The sequence below is a fragment of the Balaenoptera borealis genome (assembly GCF_965194805.1).
Source record: "Balaenoptera borealis genome assembly, chromosome: 1".
Lineage (NCBI taxonomy): Eukaryota > Metazoa > Chordata > Mammalia > Artiodactyla > Balaenopteridae > Balaenoptera > Balaenoptera borealis.
The window spans coordinates 184,609,070-184,628,112 of record NC_138860.1 but is presented as its reverse complement, the minus strand read 5'-3'; the positions used below and the strand labels follow the sequence as shown (position 1 = coordinate 184,628,112).

Sequence of the window (19,043 nt, the reverse complement as noted above, 5' to 3'; positions counted from 1 at the left end):
TAGCCCCCACTCGCCGCAACTAGAGAAAACCCCTGCGCATCAACGAAAACCCAACACAGCCAAAAATAAATAAATAAATAAATTAATTAATTTTTAAAAAGCTGTCTTTACCAAGTGTTGGCGAGGATGTAGCATAACAGGAAATTTCATAGACTGCTGAAGGGAGAGTAAGCCAGTTCAGCTGCTTTGGAAAACTGCTTGGCAGCATAGGCTATAAGGTTGAACATGTACGTTCTTTATGACCCAGCAGTTCCACTTCCAGGTAGATATTCAAGAAAAATGCATACAAATGTGCCCCAAAAGACATGTCCAAGAATGTTCATAGCAGCATTATACGTAATAGCAAAAAAATGGAAACAGCACAACTGTTCATCAACAGCAGTGGTTAAATAGTTTTATTCATATGTTGGAATACTATGTAGCACTGACAGCTGTGTTTAAACTGCAGCTGTGTGCAACAACTTAGTGACTCTCACAGACCTAGTGTTGATGTCGGAAGCCACATACAACCAAGTCCATACTGATGATTGCATTTAGATAAAATTCAAAGCAGGAAAAACTCAGCTGTGGTGCTAGAAGTCAAGATACTGGTTACCACGGGCTTCCCTGGTGGCGCAGTGGTTAAGGATCCGCCTGCCAATGCAGGGGACCCGGGTTTGAGCCCTGGTCCGGGAAGATCCTACATGCCGCGGAGCTACTGAGCCTGTGCTCTAGAGCCCGCGAGCCACAACTACTGAGCCCACGTGCCACAACTACTGAAGCCTGCACGCCTAGAGCCTGTGCCCCGCAACGAGAGAAGCCACTGTGATGAGAAGCCCATGCAACGCAACGAAGAGTAGCCCCCACTCACCGCAACTAGAGAAAGCCTGCACGCAGCGACGAAGACCCAATGCAGCCAAAAAAAAAAAAAAATACGATATAAATAAATAAATAAATTTATTTTTTTAAAAAAGGATACTGGTTACCTTAGGGGAAGAGGGGGTCTTGATGGGAGGTCCACAAAGAGGGGGTGGTGGTGTGGTGCTTCCAAGTTGGGGATAATAACTGACTTTCTGGTCTGCGTGGTGGTTACATGGTTGTGTTTACTTTGAGAAAAATCACTGAACCGTACATTTGATTAGTACACCTTTCCGTATGTGTGGTATGCTTCAGTCAAAAAGTAGAACATGACAAACATACAGATCCAAAACAGACCAGAAAGAATTATGCTGTGAAGCTAATAATGTTTTATTTCTATGTGATATATGTTACTTTGAGTGATATATCTATATATTTTTATACATATTCCTAATATTTTACTTTTATAATTACAGGGGAAAATCCTTATTTATGAATATCATAACCTTGACTCTCATTGGAAAGTTGACATGACTTGTAGCTTTCATGGAATTCAGAATTACAGTACCCTGGAAGACCATCATATGGCTAAAGCATATCGTTGCCTTTCTCCCCTAACTAGGCCCTAAAAAGCACCTTGGGATTTCCATTGATTCGGTTTGAAGATGCCGTGATTAATCTGGATCCATTCACTCGGGTACATCCCTATGAGACCAAGGAATTCATCATCAATGATATCCTGAAACATTTCCAGGAGGTGAGCTTTGGAGCAGTGCTTAGTGGCTGGAGCATTAGCAGAATGACTGTTGTTGTAGTTGTTTGGGAATTCTGGTTGCTGAGATGTCACTATTGACAACCCAGATGAACATTTCAACTCTGATTGTTGTGTGATGGGTCAGATCACAGCCCATGAAGTCCACGCACATCATGAAAATCTTGAAGCAGTGCATCTGATTTATGAACGGATAATCTTGTCTCTCAGAACTGGTCTCAGGGGCTTCCACTAGATCAGTCACAATCTTAAGGGTTTAATTGAGGCTTTCATGACAACACAAAAGACTGAATGTGAACCCTGTTTGCCAGGCATGGGCCTACTTTCAGTGACTGCATCAGTGTTCTTAGAGCCTATGAAATCCTGCCCTAGAGCTGAACTTAAAAAGTTTTTATCAAGTTGGATATTTTCCATTTTGTATTTATTATCCAGACTGCAAAGACCAAAATCTAAAGCCAAGACGTACTCTTCGATGACTAGATGGGTCAAGGTCATATCAAATTTATTAGCTGTCAGAGTTAAAGTGTATCCTATGCGTGTTCCCTTCTCTCCTTCCTCCCTCCTATCTCCCCCCTTTCTTTCTTTGCTTCCTTCCTTGACCTCCCTCACCAGTGATATTTCCACTGAACTGTGAGGAGAGTGAGATAGCGGATACCACTGGACCACGGAGTCAGGCACCGGGGGCACATAGGAAGTGGCGGGTTGCTGGGTAGGTCTGAACATGCCCACTCTATGCACCACCCGCTCGGCAGACTCTGAGGGGGCTCCAGGTCTGGTCCCTCCCTCACTTTCCTTTTAAAACTCTCCCCGCTGCTGGCTAATTCCCTATTTGTAGAGCGATGGAAAGGAGAGTGTGCTGTATATACTAATAAGTATTCGTAAAGAGTCTTACCTGTTTCATAGCTTTTTTTTCTTCTGAATGGCTTCGAAGAGTATAAGTACTGAGAGTACTGGGAGAGGTTTAGGGCAGAGCTCACGAAGGGCAGGAGCTCACAGCTGATGAGAATTAAAGGGTGATTGTTGGTGTTGGTGGGAATGGAGGACAAGAGAGATTTCTAACCTTTTTGCTTGGGATGCTCGATCTGCAAATATAAACAGGTGCTGGTTTTCTTCTTCTTTCCCTGCTCCGTTTGACAGGAACTCCTCAGCCAGGCAGCTCGAATCCTGGGATCGGTGGACTTCCTTGGCAATCCCATGGGGCTTTTGAATGATGTTTCTGAAGGGGTGACTGGACTGATAAAGTATGGAAATGTTGGGGGCCTTATCAGAAATGTTACACACGGAGTATCAAACTCTGCTGCCAAGGTAAGGAAATAGAGGTGAAATTCCATTGTAATTAGCCTCAGGAGTCCTCTACATTACTGTAACTTCTTTTAGAGTTAATAGGTTGTGAGAAGTTACATACATGCCCTTGGCTTCATCGCCCACGTGCCCTGCCTTTCCCGCACCTCCAGTAACCCGGCCCCAGTCCATCAAGTGCTCCTCTGCACCCTCTCCCCTTCCTCCTCTCCGTTCCCGCTGCCTTCATCCAGGCTCTGGTTGTCTCTTCCCTCACCCACTGCCATAGCCTCCTGCCCCCTCACTCCACCGCAGCTCTCACAATGCCTCCAGAATGAACTCGCTTTATAAAACATAGAACTTGATTGTGCCATTCTCCTGCCTAAAATCCACCCGTTATTACCCACAGCTCACAGGATAAAGTCCAAACTGTGGTACAGCCTTCTAGAGCGAAGCAACCCTTTTAAGTCATCTGAGTCCGGCAGCGGAAAGACAGCAGTGTAATTCTGCTGTGTCTTGCTGTCTAGCTGGCTTGTTTGTTCATTGGCCTCCTGTTTGGTGGACATCTTGTTATTCCATAGTTTAATTTTTGGCAGGAGCCGATTTTACGTGTGAAGCTGGAAAAAGGTGAACGTAGTTGAAGGGGGGTTGCTATTTGATAACATGCAAAAGGCGTCTAAAGACTCTGCTTTCCTCCCCTTCCTGTCAGCTCGACAGAGTTTCCTTCTAGAGATTGACCTTTTCACAAATGAACCAGCATTGGGAGAGCGCCTGTGCTCCCGGCTTGTTTACCATAGAGCATTGTTGTAGCAAAGTCATAGGTGCACTTGTGCTGTGGCCACTAGGATGGTGGCTTCACCGTAGAGAGCCTTTCAGGTGCCACGTAGGAAGTTATCTTGATGAGCAGGTAAGGAGGTAGAGTTGAACAGCAACATTTCTGTGTTACGTAGCATTCTTGGTAATAATGTGTGAAAGTTGGGAATTTATTCCTGTTTTCCAAACTCTTTTCTAGAGCTGATGGTTCTTTAGTCAGATCAGGTTTTTCAATACAGGCAGATCTCGTTTTCTTGTGCTGCACAGATAGTGTGTTTTTTACAAATGGAAGGTCTGTGGCGACCCCACGTGTCCAGCACGTCTGTCGGCGCCATTTTTCCAGCAGCGTCTGCTCACCTCATATCTCTGTGTCCCATTTTGGTCATTCTTGAAATATTTCAAACGTCTTCATTATGATGATATTTGTTATGGTGATCTGTGATCGGTGATCTTTGATGTTATATTGCAAAAAGATTATGATTCGCCGAAGACTCAGATGGTGGTTAGCATTTTTTAGTAATAAGGTATTTTTAAATTAAGATGTATGCATTCTTTTTTTAAACATAATGCTGTTGTGCACTTAACGACAGTGTAGTGTAAACTTAATGTTGTCTTCACTGGGAAACCAAAAAATTTGTGTGACTCACCTTATTGCAATATTCGCTTGATTGTGGTGATCTGGAACGGAACCCACAATCTCTCCAAGGTATGTCTTTGCTGGACTTACGTTAAACCAGAACAAAATGTACTGTTTGGCTTGTGGTTCAAAATAGACAACACTCTTAACTTTTAGAGAAAGGGTGAAAGGTAGAGAGGCAAGAGACTTTCTAAATCATGGTTTGGAAATGGACTCTGGGTCATAGTCTGAATGAGTGTGCACATTTCTGCCTTGAATCATTGCCTATGCTGCCCTTGGACCTTCACCCCTGACAGCAACATAAAAGTGGCACAGATTCCTCAATGTTCTTTTGCTACTAAACTTGATATAATCAGATGGAGTTAAAATATTTACTTGTATACACCTGTAATTTATATAATATTGTACATCAGCTATACTTCAATAAAAAAAATTTAGTTGTAAATGCTCAGTTTAAAGATTTTACTTAATTTTTTAAAACTCTAATTAACATAGGACAGTCTCTTTGGTTTTATAATTCCTTTCTTTATTTTTGTACCCCTGGGCTTTGTTTTCATTTGAAAAAAAAAAAAAAAAAAAGGCACTTATGGTTTATTGAAAGGTCTTCCTCAGCCTGGAATATGCCCTGACTTTATAGCTTACCATGAGAATAAAATGAGGTATGACCTTATGAAAACTTTGTAAAACATGAACTGAACAAGAGAAATGGGTTTTCACTCTGACTCTTAGGTTTACATCAATGTAAAATGTACAGACTTTAGCCACCAGGAAACCATTAATGCCCTTGAAATGAAAGTCAGTATATTATAGTCTACAGAAGAGGAGGATCTCAGGCTCGGAGAGTGGGAGATTCACACTCCGTGTGGGCCAGTTTGGCTGTTAGGACCCTCTAGCTACCCTTGTGGATGAGAATGAAGACATCGGGAACTTAACTTGCCTGTGAGCTCTACACAGATGAGACCTTGTGTGGGTTTCTCCTGAGTTTCTCTGCAACATCCCGGTGAAAAGGTTGGTGCTTTCTTTATTCTCTCTCATTTGGGGACATCTCATTCATCATCTTCTTCTGTTTCCCCTGGAAAACTGTTTTTGAAGCTTGAGGGTCAGTATGAGAATATAACTTAAGCAGAAAGAAAGGGCAGCATACGCCTTACCTCCACCCTCACTCCCAAATCCATATGAAGGCCTGGGTGGCAGTGATCTTGTGTCTTGCTGGATATCATGCTCTATCTTGTTGTTGGATTTGCATAAGGGTACTGTTTTCCAGGACCCAAGGCCTCTTGAGTGGGAACCCTGCTCCCCATGTGGTCGGCGTCCTTCTTCATGCTTTTTCTTGCCTTTAGTGAGCAAATCAGTATTGGCGTCACAGACTGCTACTCAGAGGAATTGCTATGTAATTTATTTTGATACCAGGAACCCTGGGTGTGTTATAACAATTAGTCCATATATCTATCATGAGAAAGCAAAGAGACTTAAAATTACCACTTCATTTTGGAAGTGGTAGCTTCAAAAGCCAGGTCTATCAGCTAAATGCCCATTGAGGTCATCTGTGATTCTGCATGTATGTAGTTTGGCTAAAGATCTCCATTTTCTTATAGTTTTGTGGGTTGAAATCAGACCTTTAATGTTGCTTTGGGGGAATGTTTTGTTTGCTTTTCTGTGTACACAAGAAGAGTTTAAGGAAGTGCAAATGACCACAGTAATCAACTGTTGGCCTGTGGGAAGTATTCCTTTAAAGAGTGCCTGAGTTCCAGTGGTTAAAGAACGGGGTCAGACAAGACAGAACTGCACCTTGCCGAGCCCCAGCCAGCCAGCCCCACTTGGCTGCAAAGACCAAAGGGCTGTAACCTTGTTTTTTTTTTTTTTTAAATAAATTTATTTATCTAGCTATCTATTTATTTATTTAATTTTATTTATTTTTGGCTGCACTGGGTCTTCATTGCTGCATGCGGGCTTTCTCTTGTTGTGGCGAATGGGGGCTACTCTTTGTTGTGGTGCGCGGGCTTCTCATTGCGATGGCTTCTCTTGTTGTGTAGCACGGGCTCTAGGCACGTGGGCTTCAGTAGTTGTGGCACGTGGTGGTGGTGAGTAGTTGTGGCTCATGAGCTGTAGAGCGCGGGCTCAGTAGTTTTGGTGCACGGGCTTAGTTGCTCTGCGGCATGTCGGATCTTCCTGGACCAGGGATCAAACTTGTGTCCCCTGCATTGGCAGGCAGATTCCCAACCACTGCGCCACCAGGAAAGTCCTGTAACCTTGGTTTAATAGGCTTTGAATGTAGTGGAGAAGCCCCATAAACCTCGTGAAGTTAATTATAAATATTGTATATATGTGTATTTTCCTGAAGCAAGGATCTGAAGTTTTTATTGGATTGTCAGAGAGGTTCATGCCTCCCAAGAGATAATAAATCATTATTGTAGACATAGGGTTGAGCATTGAGGGCACTTGGTAGAATACCTGGGTTCTAATCCCATTCCTACCCTTAAATAATCTTTTTCTCTGTTGATCTTGAGGGATTTTTTTTTTTTTTTTTTTTTTTTTAATCTATGAGAAGGTGATGGTAATTTCCCCTGTCCCACTGACCTGAGGAGCAAAAGATTTGAAGATGTTAAGACCCAGTGAGGAGTTAAAAGGGAATTCATTCTGTCACATAAGAAGGTAATAGACCTGTGGGTCTTAGTTGTGTGTGGGTAGATGTTGTGAATTATTCACAGCAGATTTTTAATTTCAGATCTACCATGTCCACTTCTGGAATTTCTCATTACATTTTAAACTGTTATTTAATTTATTTCATATTAGCATCAAGGAAGCAGAACTAGGAGGTAATCTATGCCCTTTATCCCCTTTGTTTCTCTTAGCCTTTTCTTCTGTTCCCCCAAACCCCAGAAATCAGCTTATGGATTCCAGATCTAAGGGATATGATTTAGGGATTAGCCACCAAGCTGTGAGCATCTATCCCTTGACTCCCTTGCCTGGATCTTGGTAAAATGACTCTAACCCTTTGAGTAGACCCTCAAAGATCTGATCATATTCCTAAGGCCATGACAGGATGATTGCCTCTGGAATCCTTTCTAGGAATATGATTTATTTAAGAAAAGCACAGCATTTCAAATTCCAAAACCATGTCAGAGGAGCAGTTTCCCTCTGCTGCTCGAATTGAAAAGAGCATGCTTTTCCCTACTTGGGTGTCATTTGAATATCTACAAGACCCTCTAACCTCTTTGAAAGACAGAGAATTGGGGAGATATTCATTGAACAAATTTCCTCTCTTAGATAGACTCTCATTTCCCTTCTGTCTATGATTATTTTGTGATTATTTTCATATACTTATAGAAAAATTACATAGTTATTCTTAAAATTAAAAAAAGTTCTTTTCAAACCAAGAAAGTCTCAGATGTTAACAGTAGAACAAATGATTCCATTCTCTTTTCTGCCCCTGTAGAATCTGAGTGTTTTCTCTGTACAGCTGTCATTTGGTCTTCCTAAGGGAAGAAAGACAATAGTGTACTTAATTTCTTCCAGCAAAGGAGAGGAGCACTTTTGATCATCACAAATGGAACCTTGGAACCTCTGCTCTGTTCTGTCCTACTTTCCATCCCTCTCTTTGTGTCTTTATCAAGGCGATATAGGATGCTTTTGATCTTCGGTACTTTTTTGATCTCAGTTATGTTTTGACTCTACGCTTATGAATGCAAATATTTTAATAATTTTCCCTGTTTTTAACTAAAAGTTTTTCATCAAAGGCAGTTGTTCATGGAATTAGAATTCATGGTTTATTATTCACTAAAGGTTAGTTTTACTGATAACTTTTACAGTTGTATGATAGGTTTCTTTCTTTCTCTTTGGCTTTAGAGCATTTATCTCTACCAAGCCCAGATTTCCCAGCTCACATTCTACAGATCTAAATTTTTGTCAAGGAGATATGAATTTTCTGTCAGTTTTAGTTAATACATTTTATTCTATATCGCTTTAGCCATTGTTCTATTGTTTTAAATCAGTTTTGTTTGTTATGAATTGGATAAAGACCTAATAGCTTCATATATTTCTTGGTGCAAAGAGCATTAGTGGGAAAAAGGTGCAGGAACAGGGTTGAAACTCCCTGCTTCATTATAACATACTCACTTATAAACATTAATTGAGCATCTTCTCTTTGTCAGGCCTTGTGATAGACTCTTTACATACATTGTCTTGTGTATGTTAATCTCGATTCTTCAAATCAGGAAACCGAGACTTAAAGAAGTTAAACAATTTTTTCAAGGTCATAAAACTGGAGATGACAGAGAGAGTATGAAACCAAGTCCAGCTAATTCTAAAGGCCTTGTTTTTCCCCCTCTGTGATGTCTCCCCTTCGTGTGTGTGAGGCTTTCTTCCAGGCACTATAGAGAACATGAAAAGTTACTTACTGTTAGCTTCCCACCAGAAGCTTATTATTTGACATCACTTGGTTAGCTTGTAAGGTGACTGCTGTCACATCACCCATGTCACGAAGCAGGCCCTCAGGAAATGGTGCTGGTTGTGGTCATTCTTGTGTGGGATTAGGTATGACCGTCGCCAGCTCCCTTATAGACAGTAAGAACCTTGGTGATTGCAAACGTGGTTTTACTCATGTGATATCATTTGATCATCAGAATAACCTGGTCAATAGATAGGACAGGCAGTATTAGCCCCAGTATGTAAATGAAGAAACTGAGGCCCAGAGAGGTAAGGTGACTTCCCCAGGGTCAACCAGGAACCTGTGGAGCCAGCACCTGGTCTTCTGCAATGGCGTCTGAATTGTCATTTTTAGTTGCACTTTGGAGATATTGCTAACTGCTTGATTTGTTCTAGACATTCCTCTGTATGTTAAAAAATAAAAACAACAATGAGAAAAGCAAAGAGCCCTGCCTCGACTCAGAATGAATTTCGATAGCTTTTAGGAAAACCATCTGAAGATAAATACAAGCAAGTTAAGTGAGGAAGAGAGAGAGGGAAATTGAGACTGTTTGCATAGTTGAGTAGAAAACCTAGCTAGCACTTTAGATGGTATTTTGTTCTTTGGTCTCTGTTCTTTGGGGTACCATATGTGGAGGAGCCACTTCCCTTCCGAGAGAACCTTTCACTGGCCCTTTGTGCCCAGGAAACCAGATTTGGGGCATAGCAGTGATCCAGTGGAAACTGACTTCGTGTCCCTGCACCCAGGGATTCTCAGCCAGCCCCTGCCACTGGCCAGCCTCCTATCATATATACTGTGACCTGGTTGAGGGCAAAGGGGTCCATCTGCCTTTTGTTTAAGATAAACAGCATTTGTTTGTATTTGTTTTGTAGGCAGTCTATTTATAAGGCTCAAATGAGACTAAGCCACTGTTTATTCAAGGCAAAAGTTTTATCTTTGCACAAAAGAATGTACTGGAGTGCCTGCCTGCATGATTCCGAAGGGGAAAAGGCAATTTATGACTTGTATCTGTTTTTGTCATTATGTATGACTGCTCCATTTTATAGTTGAGGTGATATCCCCATAATAGCTTTTCCATGTACCTATAAGCAACTAAGAGGTGAATGCCTTCTTATAAGCACTGGGGTTTTAGTGTATTTAAGTTGGCATAAAACTTTAAGTTAAATGAAATTCACTTCAGACAGTGATCTATCCCTTAGAAAATGTAGAGTTTTCTATTTTCAGAAAGACTTTGATCCGAAATAAGTCACCCTAGGGATTTCTTTTCCAGCCAAGAGGAGGTGCCTTGAAGTTGTTGTATATAGAGAAATGACTCAAATTCTTGGCAGCAGAGCTTTTGTTTTATTTTCCTCTGATAACCTTGAATACTAAAATGATTCTCTTAGTCTGAGCTCTTTTTGGTTAGAGGCGAATTTTAGATGCTGAATGACCCAGCAGTGACCTCTCCTAACTTGGTCAAACCTCAAATATTTGCGGGAATTGGAAGTGTGTTGGGCGGGGGCGGGCGGGTGAAGTAGAGGCCTGAGAATCCCATGAGTGGCCAGAATTCCCAGGCAGTCCCCACCTTGCTCCACTGAGCAGCCTTGCTCATGAAGGAGCCTGGTGAGTGGGGCTTAGCTGTCCTCTTGTCCCACCCTAATTGAGCAGCTCGGCCAGAAGTATCAGGGAATGACACCACCATTGACTCTCTGTTTTTGAAACAGAAAGATTGGAAAAGTTTAGGACTTGTCTTCATTTCTTACTAGTAGTTCAGCTAAGAGTCAGGTCTTTAGTTATCTCCTTAGACCAAACATCTCATGTTTCAGAGGAATTCACTCTGTCTTCCTACACTGCAGTCTATGGTGGTGGAAAAGTATGTTCAGTTGCTAAATTGAAAAGACAGGAAATATTTGTGGCCCCCAAAGAGTAGTGGTTTTCTACCCTAGTGTAAACATGGTGAGTAAAAGAATAATATGTTCAAGCTTTTCTTGGGTTGACTGGTTACCCCAGAGATGTGGTAGTTCTCCCTTTTCTGCGTTTCAGTATTGTTCGTATCAGTATTCGGCCTTTCTTGAAAAATTGTGGCAAGCTTAAACGAGAAAAACTGTAACCCATTTTTATAAACACGTGAAGAACAAATCAAATTCTAATTCTTGGCAGTAAAAAGTCAGAACACTCACTCTGTTTGGAAGGTCCTTTTGGTTTTCTGTACCTCTTTCTCCCCTGTAATTGTTGTCTCTCTCCATCTTGAAGAGAAGCTAGATCAAAGTGTTTTCTTAGGAGAAATAGGGGATTCCTTGGAATATCATCCTTAAAAGTCAGAAAAGGATGTGTAGCCATCATTTATTGGGTGGCTCCTGTATGTCAGGTAAGGAGGGCTAGGAGCTTTACAGATGCTATCTCATTTAATTTTCACGTGTACCCTATAAGGAAGGAAGGATTATCTCCGTTTTACAGTTGAGAAAAATGAGACCACAATGGTCAGTTACCTTGACTAAAATTTGATAACGAGTATTGGAGTCATAAGTTTTAGGAACAAGTGATTTGGGAGTCTGTATATTTTTCCTCCACATAATGCAGCTTCTCAGACATAAACCTCTACCAAACCCAAGCCATTGTAGAAGCTAAAACACAAGCAGTTGAAGCTCCATTCATTCCCAACTTTTTTTTCCCTTCTATGTTGGACCTTGGGATTTTCCAACTGTAATTTCCAGTCTTGCTGAATTAATCTTTACTATCGGGGAATCCCTAATCTCGTGTAAAAGGATTGAAATGGGACAAAAAGATTGAGTTTTCCTTAACCAAACAGAAGATGACTTAAAATCGTTTGAGGAAGCTGGCTGTACTTTCTCACACACCTGATGTGCTTAACCCAAGATTTATTCAGATTTAAATAATTTGATTTGCACACTCAGGCCTTTCCTGCGCTTTGACGGGGGAGCAGACCAGAGCTTCGGGCCACCTCAGCGTGTGCTCCAATAGCCAGCTTCCTCTAAATGTACATGTCAAATTGTAATTTCCTTAAGCTATTTACTGAACTTCACTACTTTAAGTGTTTCTAAGCAAGTAGGATGTCATTTTAAAATTTGGTTTTCAGCACAGAGGTCATGAAAGTAGGGAGACTTGTGCTTTCCCACTATCAGTTGATGGCAGAATATAAACTCATTCTCTCCAGTAAGTCCTTTTCTTTCCTTGCTCACCTCCCCTTACTCTGAAGTACAGCTTTTCACATTTTGTAGAGGTGTTTATGTCTCTGAGTTCTGCTGGCACGTTGGCTTTCAGACGCTTAGTGACACCATTGCTGCAGTTAAGAAGCCGGATGGAGAACGCTGGGGATGGTGTGTTGTCCTGAGAGTTCTATGGTTGATCAGTTCTATTGACCTGACCCGGGCTTTGCTTCTTGGAAAAAAGGAGAAGTAAGATTAACTCATTAGAATTTAATAATCCCTTATTAGAATAATAATAATGCCACTTGATATCTGTCTTGATTTCCAGTTGTTGATGAAGGACTTATATCTCTGATCCTGTCTGTAAGCCTGAAAGCAGGTGACGCTTTTATTTACTGCCACCCGCAACTGCCGCCGCCACCAGGAAGAAACCGAGGCCCAGCGGAAGTAAACAGCTTGCCCAAGGCGGCCAAACAGAAAGTGGTAGAGCTCTGGGCTCCTTCCTTGGCCTCTGACTTCTAGAACATTGCTGGGCAGTACTTCTTGAATCTTACCAGATACTATAGAAACCAACGTCTCCACCTGAGACTCGGGTTTCCGGTCATCGGTGTGGTGCGAGCCATGTTAGCACACCTTTCCTGCAGGGGGGGTTTCAGAGAACATGGGGGGAGAAAAATGTATCTTTCCCTAAGGAGGCTTATTGACTCATTCATTAACCACGTGCTGTGTACGTGAACTGTTTGGGAGCTCACAAAGAGAAAGCGTGATGAGAACAGTTCTTAGAGCAGCATGTTTTGTGGAGCGGAGGTGGTAGGGAGAAAAATTTCAGCTTATATCAGGACATTCCAATAAGTGATTTCTACATTGCTGGAGGTGAGTGGAAATAAGCGAGACCATGGAAGAAAAAAGGATGGCACTTTCAGAAGGGGTGAGAGTCTGGCTTTGCCTTGGCTTTCCTCAGAGCCAGATGATGACATGTCCAGGCCTGACTCTTAAGGGGGGCTCAGCATGTCCTGAAGTGGTGACTTGGAGGCCCAACTGGGCAGTAAATATTAGCAGAGACACACCGCACTTAGGTCACATAGGCAAATGGCAGTGACAGCTTCGCGTTTCTTTTTTATTAAATACCAGCGGGGAAGCCCTCCTGTGCCATTTGTAAGAACAAGGAAATTTCCTAGTTAGGCACATGAGGAGGGTGGAGATAAGCCCCAAAACTAGGAGCCAAATTGGGGAAGTCAAGTGAAGTGAAGAGAGAGTGGCAGAAAGCTGGCCATCCGGATCCTTTCTGTTTCCCCGGTCATGCTTGTTCTCCCCTCATCTTTGCACTGTTGCTTATAACCTTTCCTCTCTCTGGAATGCCCTTCTCCCCATCTCTGGCCAAATGGCTCTGAGTGTGTAAGGTCCAGTCCAGATCCCTATAAGGTCCTCCCCGCTCTGAATTCCCAGAGCACTTTGTGCTTCGGTTAGGGCAGTGACCGTGTTTTTCCTTGGAAAATACTAACCATTTTGTGCACGTCCCAAACATCCATTTAACAAACATTTATCATTGTCAATTAGGTGCTCAGTTCTGTGGCAAATACTTAGAAAAGTAAAACTTAAAAAAAATATTTTTTTGAGGGATATGGAACAGGTAAGCCAGATAAGAAGTAAGTCGGCATAATAACAGAGGGAATAAGTATTGCAGCTGGGATCTGTGCAAAATCTTTGCAGTTTCACGAGATAAGTGCAGTGGGGGCCAAGGGGAAATAACACTTTATTCTGTTCCTCAAGGATGAGATTGGCTTGAGACGAACTGTTTGATGCAATTGCCTGCTTATTCGTTTGCATCCCGGAGTAGATGTAAAGCTCCTGGAAGGCGAAGATCTTACTGTCATCAACTGTTGCCAGTGTCCCTATGACTAGTCATAAATATTTATTGTAAGAGAGTTGAGGGGATCCCGGTGTTTCCCACGTGGGCTCCCATTTATCTGGTGACATTTTCACATGGTGTAGATTCAACAAATAGTTATGAAATACGTGAAACACCTGCTGGATTTTTAAATTAACTATTTTATGGTTTTTATGTGGAATAAACAGAAACTTTGAAAATGTTTCTTTATGACTTTCCTCCCAGACATGTCTGTAAGCTGACTGAGATGCACAGTCATGGGCTGTGTGTTGAAATACAGATAGGAAAAGGCTGCTGACTTCCAGGATCCTGTTTCTTCTCCTCCACTCCCCATCACTCAGGTCTAGGATGCTGACCTGGATGGAATGAGGCCAGGTGTGCATTATTGGATCAGGCCCAGGCTCCGCAAGGTAGCAGGAAGCCTTGGGAAACTATTATAGGGGGAAGAAGGGAAACCCCAGTCCCTCTTAATCTAATGAATTAAAATAATATTTATGGGAAATATCTGTTTGCTTTATTAGAGGAAAATGTTTAAGTAAACATTATGTAACAACATATTGAATTTATGTAACAACACATTGGTTTAGAAGCAGCGACTTTCAGTGTTTTCACTGAAATGAAAATTAAGCAGAGCATGCTTCCAAAAACAGCCCATTGTTTCAGTTTTGCTGCCTTTGTCATGTTTCAAAGCAGGATATTTTGGCCAGATGGATTATTTTCTCTTTATTGGTAACTTGGAAATTGGCAAGGATGATGTCAAAGTTAGTTATAAAAGAAGAGCTACTAATAGCCTCTGGTAGTTTTCTGGCAGTTTAACCTTTGTAGCATACTCCTGTTACTGTTTGATCTTTACAAACCTACAAGAAAGAGTACAAGTATTATTATTGCCACTTGAGTCACAGCAAAGGTAATGACTCCTGGAGGCTTATAGCAGGGAGCTCGTAGAAGAGGACGAGGACTCAGGCCTCCTCTGTGGCCCCAGGCTCTTTCCATAGACCACATTGCTGCTCTAGAAAGCACCCTTTCCCCCTCAGGCATTAAAGCGCTTTCATGTCTGTGAGATAATTTAACCTTGCAACATCCCTAGGGGGCCAGCAGGGCCAGTGATGGGAAATTCAGCCACACGGGTTGAATGGTTTTGCCAAAATCATGCAGTCAGCGTTGGCACCAGTGGCTGATGCCCAGACCTCATGACTCCAAGCCCACTGCTTTTCCCGCCAGAATAAATCTTGGCGGAGGGCCAGAGGAACTTTCTGACGTGGGGAGACAGCTGTGGAAAAGTGTTACTTCCAAGAGAGGGCCTTACTTTGCTGGCATCCATGCTGGGTTGTGTGAATGGTTGGTTCTAAAATCTCAGATGCGCACAAAAATCTCTAGTCACAGGATCACTGAGAAACAGCAAAAGGGGCAAAACCAGGTAGATCTTATCAGCCTGTTTCTGGAAATGCTTCCTACCTGTTTGGATTTTGTGTCCAGTAGTGTCAGCAAGGAAAGTTTGTAGGATTGCTGCAGTACGGTTGTTTAAAAATCAATTGGCAAGACAAGTTGAGGTGCCTCAATGGATGTTATATAGAGAGAGAAAAATTCTTAGGACTAAATACAATGAAGAATTTGCCACTTGTTTCTCTTTAAAAGTTAAAACACAACCATGGACAATGTCTAACCTCAGTTTTATTTTTTTTAAAAATTGAGTTCTATGAGAAGCCTCTTTTGAGTAATATTTCATGTGGTAACTTAACTCTCTTATCTGCTCCCTTTCCACTGAAGCCCATCTTGTATTCCTCCCAAGATAAATCTTGAGCCTAAAACTCTTCTCACTCTTTCCAGATGAACATGGCAAAGGCAGCTCTTCCCAGGTTTGGACCCTCAACACAACCTCTGATATCCTCGTAGAAATTCTTAGGACACAGATCTGGGAAAGAATTCGAAGACCAGCTTTTCACCCTCTAAAATTACAGATGGAGAAACTGAGACCCAGTGAGGTTCTCACAGCTAATTAGCTGCGGGGCCAGCTCTGAAACTCAGGCCTTCTGGCTACAAATCTGGCATTGTCTTTGAAATGGGGTCAGCAGCTGTGGGTACCTGCTTCTTGTCCTTTTAGAAATGAGGGAGAGAAAAGTAGTGGGGCCAGAGCCCTGATGTGGTGTTCATTTTCTCAGCATCCTGTATGTGGATTTTATTTGTTTATACATCTGTCTCCACACTGGACCGAGCTCCGTGAGGACAGGGGACTAAGTCATAGTCACCTGGGTATCTTTAACCCCGAGCACTGTGCGTGCTATGAAGACAGCCCCCGAGGGCTTGTTGGGCTGAGGGATCTGTATTGTGTAAAGATCGGCTCACCTGACTGGGAGGGAAGTACAGCTCCTGTGAAGCGCCTCACATCACTAGTCCTTCACCTGTGTCTCATCCAGTGAGTGAACCCCTGCAAAACCGCACCTCACCTAAAAACAAAACAAGATCCCCCCCCCAGAAAAAACCAAATAGGGGATCCCTCTGTAATTAGAAGGCAACTGATGAAGTGAGATAGAGATAAAACTTGGATAGACACATAGTCTTTGGTTAATGCCAAAATTAAAGTAACTTTGTTGGTTAAAATGAATTTTAAAAGTTTCTCCTTATGTTTATCTGCATGTTATTAATTATGATTGTTGTCATTGGGTTCCCTCTAAAGTTCTGTGTGAGTTAAGAGAGAAAGAAAGGGGAAAAAAAAAAAGGGACCCTCCGGGACTGGGTCTAACCTAGGGAAGGAACAGCCACTTGCCATCCCTCTGGGTGAGCCCTGCAGATGCCTGGATCCGTGGCCCACTTGGCCAGGCAGCCCAGAAGAACATGATTATTAGAACACTTTGGGTTGAGCTTGTGTCTCTTCTGAATCCTCCTCCAGAACGGCACTAACTGTGCAGCCTCTGGCTGCTGCGGGCAGAGTGACTTGCACGCCGGCCTGGGTGGGTGACCGAGTTTGCCGGGCCGGCCCCCCTTCCCTCTCCCACGTGTCTGAGTGGGGTGTGGGCCAGGGGACAGGCCGGCCTGGGTGAGGGCTGGCACCGTCCTCGCCGGAGTAGGCGCCTGGAACCTTCGCTTTGTGCCTTTTTGCTTTAACCTGGAACACTTTAACAAGACAGCTGACCAAATGGCGGTGCCTGAGTCCTGACCCTTTGCCGGGCCGGATGAAATCACCACCTTCCTGTCTGCAAATCATCACTCGGGTCCAAGCCCGCAGTCACCCAGTGGAGCCCCTCCACTTGCTTGTCGGAGCGAGATTGCAAAGAGTTAACACTTGTGCTTTTTCGGAAAGTTATCTGTGAAGAGTATTAGTTGTTTAATAAAGCGTGCCTGCCCTCCCAATGAACCCGCCAGTGACTCTGCAGCTGGGGTCATTCCAAGTTCACGCGGTGGACTTTTGACTGCCTTCTGTGTCTGTGAAAACAGTCGGCAGCTCCTGCGGGGATCATTCATTCAGGCCTGTAACACAAAACTATTGCCAATGGGCACCTGCTGGGGTGGCTTCCCAGGAGGGCTGGGAGGGAAGATACCAGACTCTTCAGGCATCTGCGGAGATAAGAGCAGCAGGGGCTCCACTGGGAGCCTGCTAATCTGGCTGCGCTTAGACCCCACTGCCCGGCCCGCAGGCTGGTGTCAGGATGTATTAGGGATCCCCAGTTGGGATGGGATGTGAGCTAATTAAAGGCCTTTTACAAAGAGGAGGGGGAGGGAGAGCGTGTGAGGAGGAGGAGGAAGAGGAGGAGGAGGAAGGAGGTTTGGAGCACATTCCCCAAATTTCTAGCACATTCTTTATTCCTCTCTTGTCCCTCAGAACAGAGGAAAACAAACTGAAGAGTCTGAACATTTGGTTATTTCTGATCTTAAATCGTTGTTCATTCTGCCTGGTACTATATTGGTTTTAGCTGCTGTATTTATGGAATTACATATATTGATACCATTAGAGAGATTTTGCCACGTTCTCCCTGGAGACATCGTGCTCCTGAAATACTATAGGTGGAGTGCTTGAATTCTGCTCCTTTCCCTCCATTGATTCATCTGGGCAATAAGTACCTGTTGTGGCGTGTCCTAGGTTTTTCCCCTTTTCCTTGGAAAATCCATTTGCCAGCTGTAGGGGGTGCTGCGGGGAGGATCACATACATCAATCCACAGTAAGTGCTCTTATTAAATTTTGGTTGGTGAGATGGTGGTGGTGTGGTGCTGTGGTTTCAAATGTCAGAGCAAACGCCATCTTGAAAATGTTGTCAAGTACGAGCATAACAGTTCATTTTACAGTCACATTCACTTCCGGAAAAGTCACCTAAAAGTGTTTGATTACCTGTTCTTTTGTTTATTTAGCCTGTATATCCCTCCTCCGCCAACAAGCGGTGAACTAACTTATTATTTTTTTAATTTTATTGAAGTATAGTTGATTTACAATGTTGTGTTAGTTTCAGGTATACAGCAAAGTGAATCAGTTATATGTGTGTGTGTGTGTGTGTGTGTGTGTGTATATATTCTTTTTCATATTCTTTTCCATTATAAACTAATTTATTTACAGACCAAGGGTACTTTTAAGTCTGTGGTATTTTCTTAATCTGCCTGGTAATGATACATTTCTTGAAAGCAGTTTTGTTCACACACAAACCCAAGCCTTTATTCTATCACTTCTGATACATTTCACATAAGCTTGACTGTGTGCAAAGAAACATTTAGATTAAGTTCGTACTACATGGTAACAATCTGAGGAAATTCCAGTCAAAAGCCAGCAACCTGTTTCCTTCATTCTGGACTGTTGGTGTATCTGGCTTTGTCTGTGTTCTGATAAACGGTAACCACAATGTTAATTTTGTATTTCCTTGCATTTTGTCTCACATAATCTGTTCTCAGAGCTGACCAGGAGGCTTGTTCACTGCCATGCGATTCGTGAAATAGTGGGGTAATGAGCTTGATTGTGTGGAATATGTTAGTGTATTATGTGTAAGTGTTTAATTGATCTTGATTCCTGGGTATTGCTATATAGGAAACATGGGATAGATGCTATATGATTGCACAGTTGAGGGACGTTTTCAGTTTAAGCTGGTAGCTGAATGGGTATCTTTAGAAGTGCTGCTAGCTCATATTTACTGACTGCTTCACCGAGTACCAGGTACTGTTCTGAGTCTTCACATGAATGGACTTGTTTAATCTTCACAGTGACCCTTTGAAGTGCTGGTCCCTGTTGATACAAGAGGACACTGAGGCTCAGAGAAATTAAGTAACTT

At 42.7% G+C, this 19,043-nt stretch overlaps 1 protein-coding gene across 12 annotated transcripts in view; it reads left to right on the top strand.

Moving 5' to 3' along the window:
• The window catches only part of VPS13D (vacuolar protein sorting 13 homolog D), a 255,125-nt gene that overhangs the window by 161,096 nt on the left and 74,986 nt on the right, over positions 1-19,043 (top strand). For 9 of the 12 annotated variants that reach the window (XR_014241483.1, XM_082380826.1, XM_082380821.1 and 6 more), the window contains 2 exons: positions 1,460-1,594; positions 2,747-2,914. Coding sequence is in view for 10 of the 12 variants with exons in the window: in XM_082380826.1 (XP_082236952.1) it covers positions 1,460-1,594; positions 2,747-2,914 (303 nt within the window). In the remaining 2 variants the exon portion in view is untranslated. Of the gene's footprint in view, positions 1-1,459; positions 1,595-2,746; positions 2,915-3,296; positions 7,719-15,624; positions 17,952-19,043 lie in introns of those variants that run through there. The other 3 variants (XM_082380831.1, XM_082380822.1, XM_082380824.1) reach the window with 3 other exon arrangements.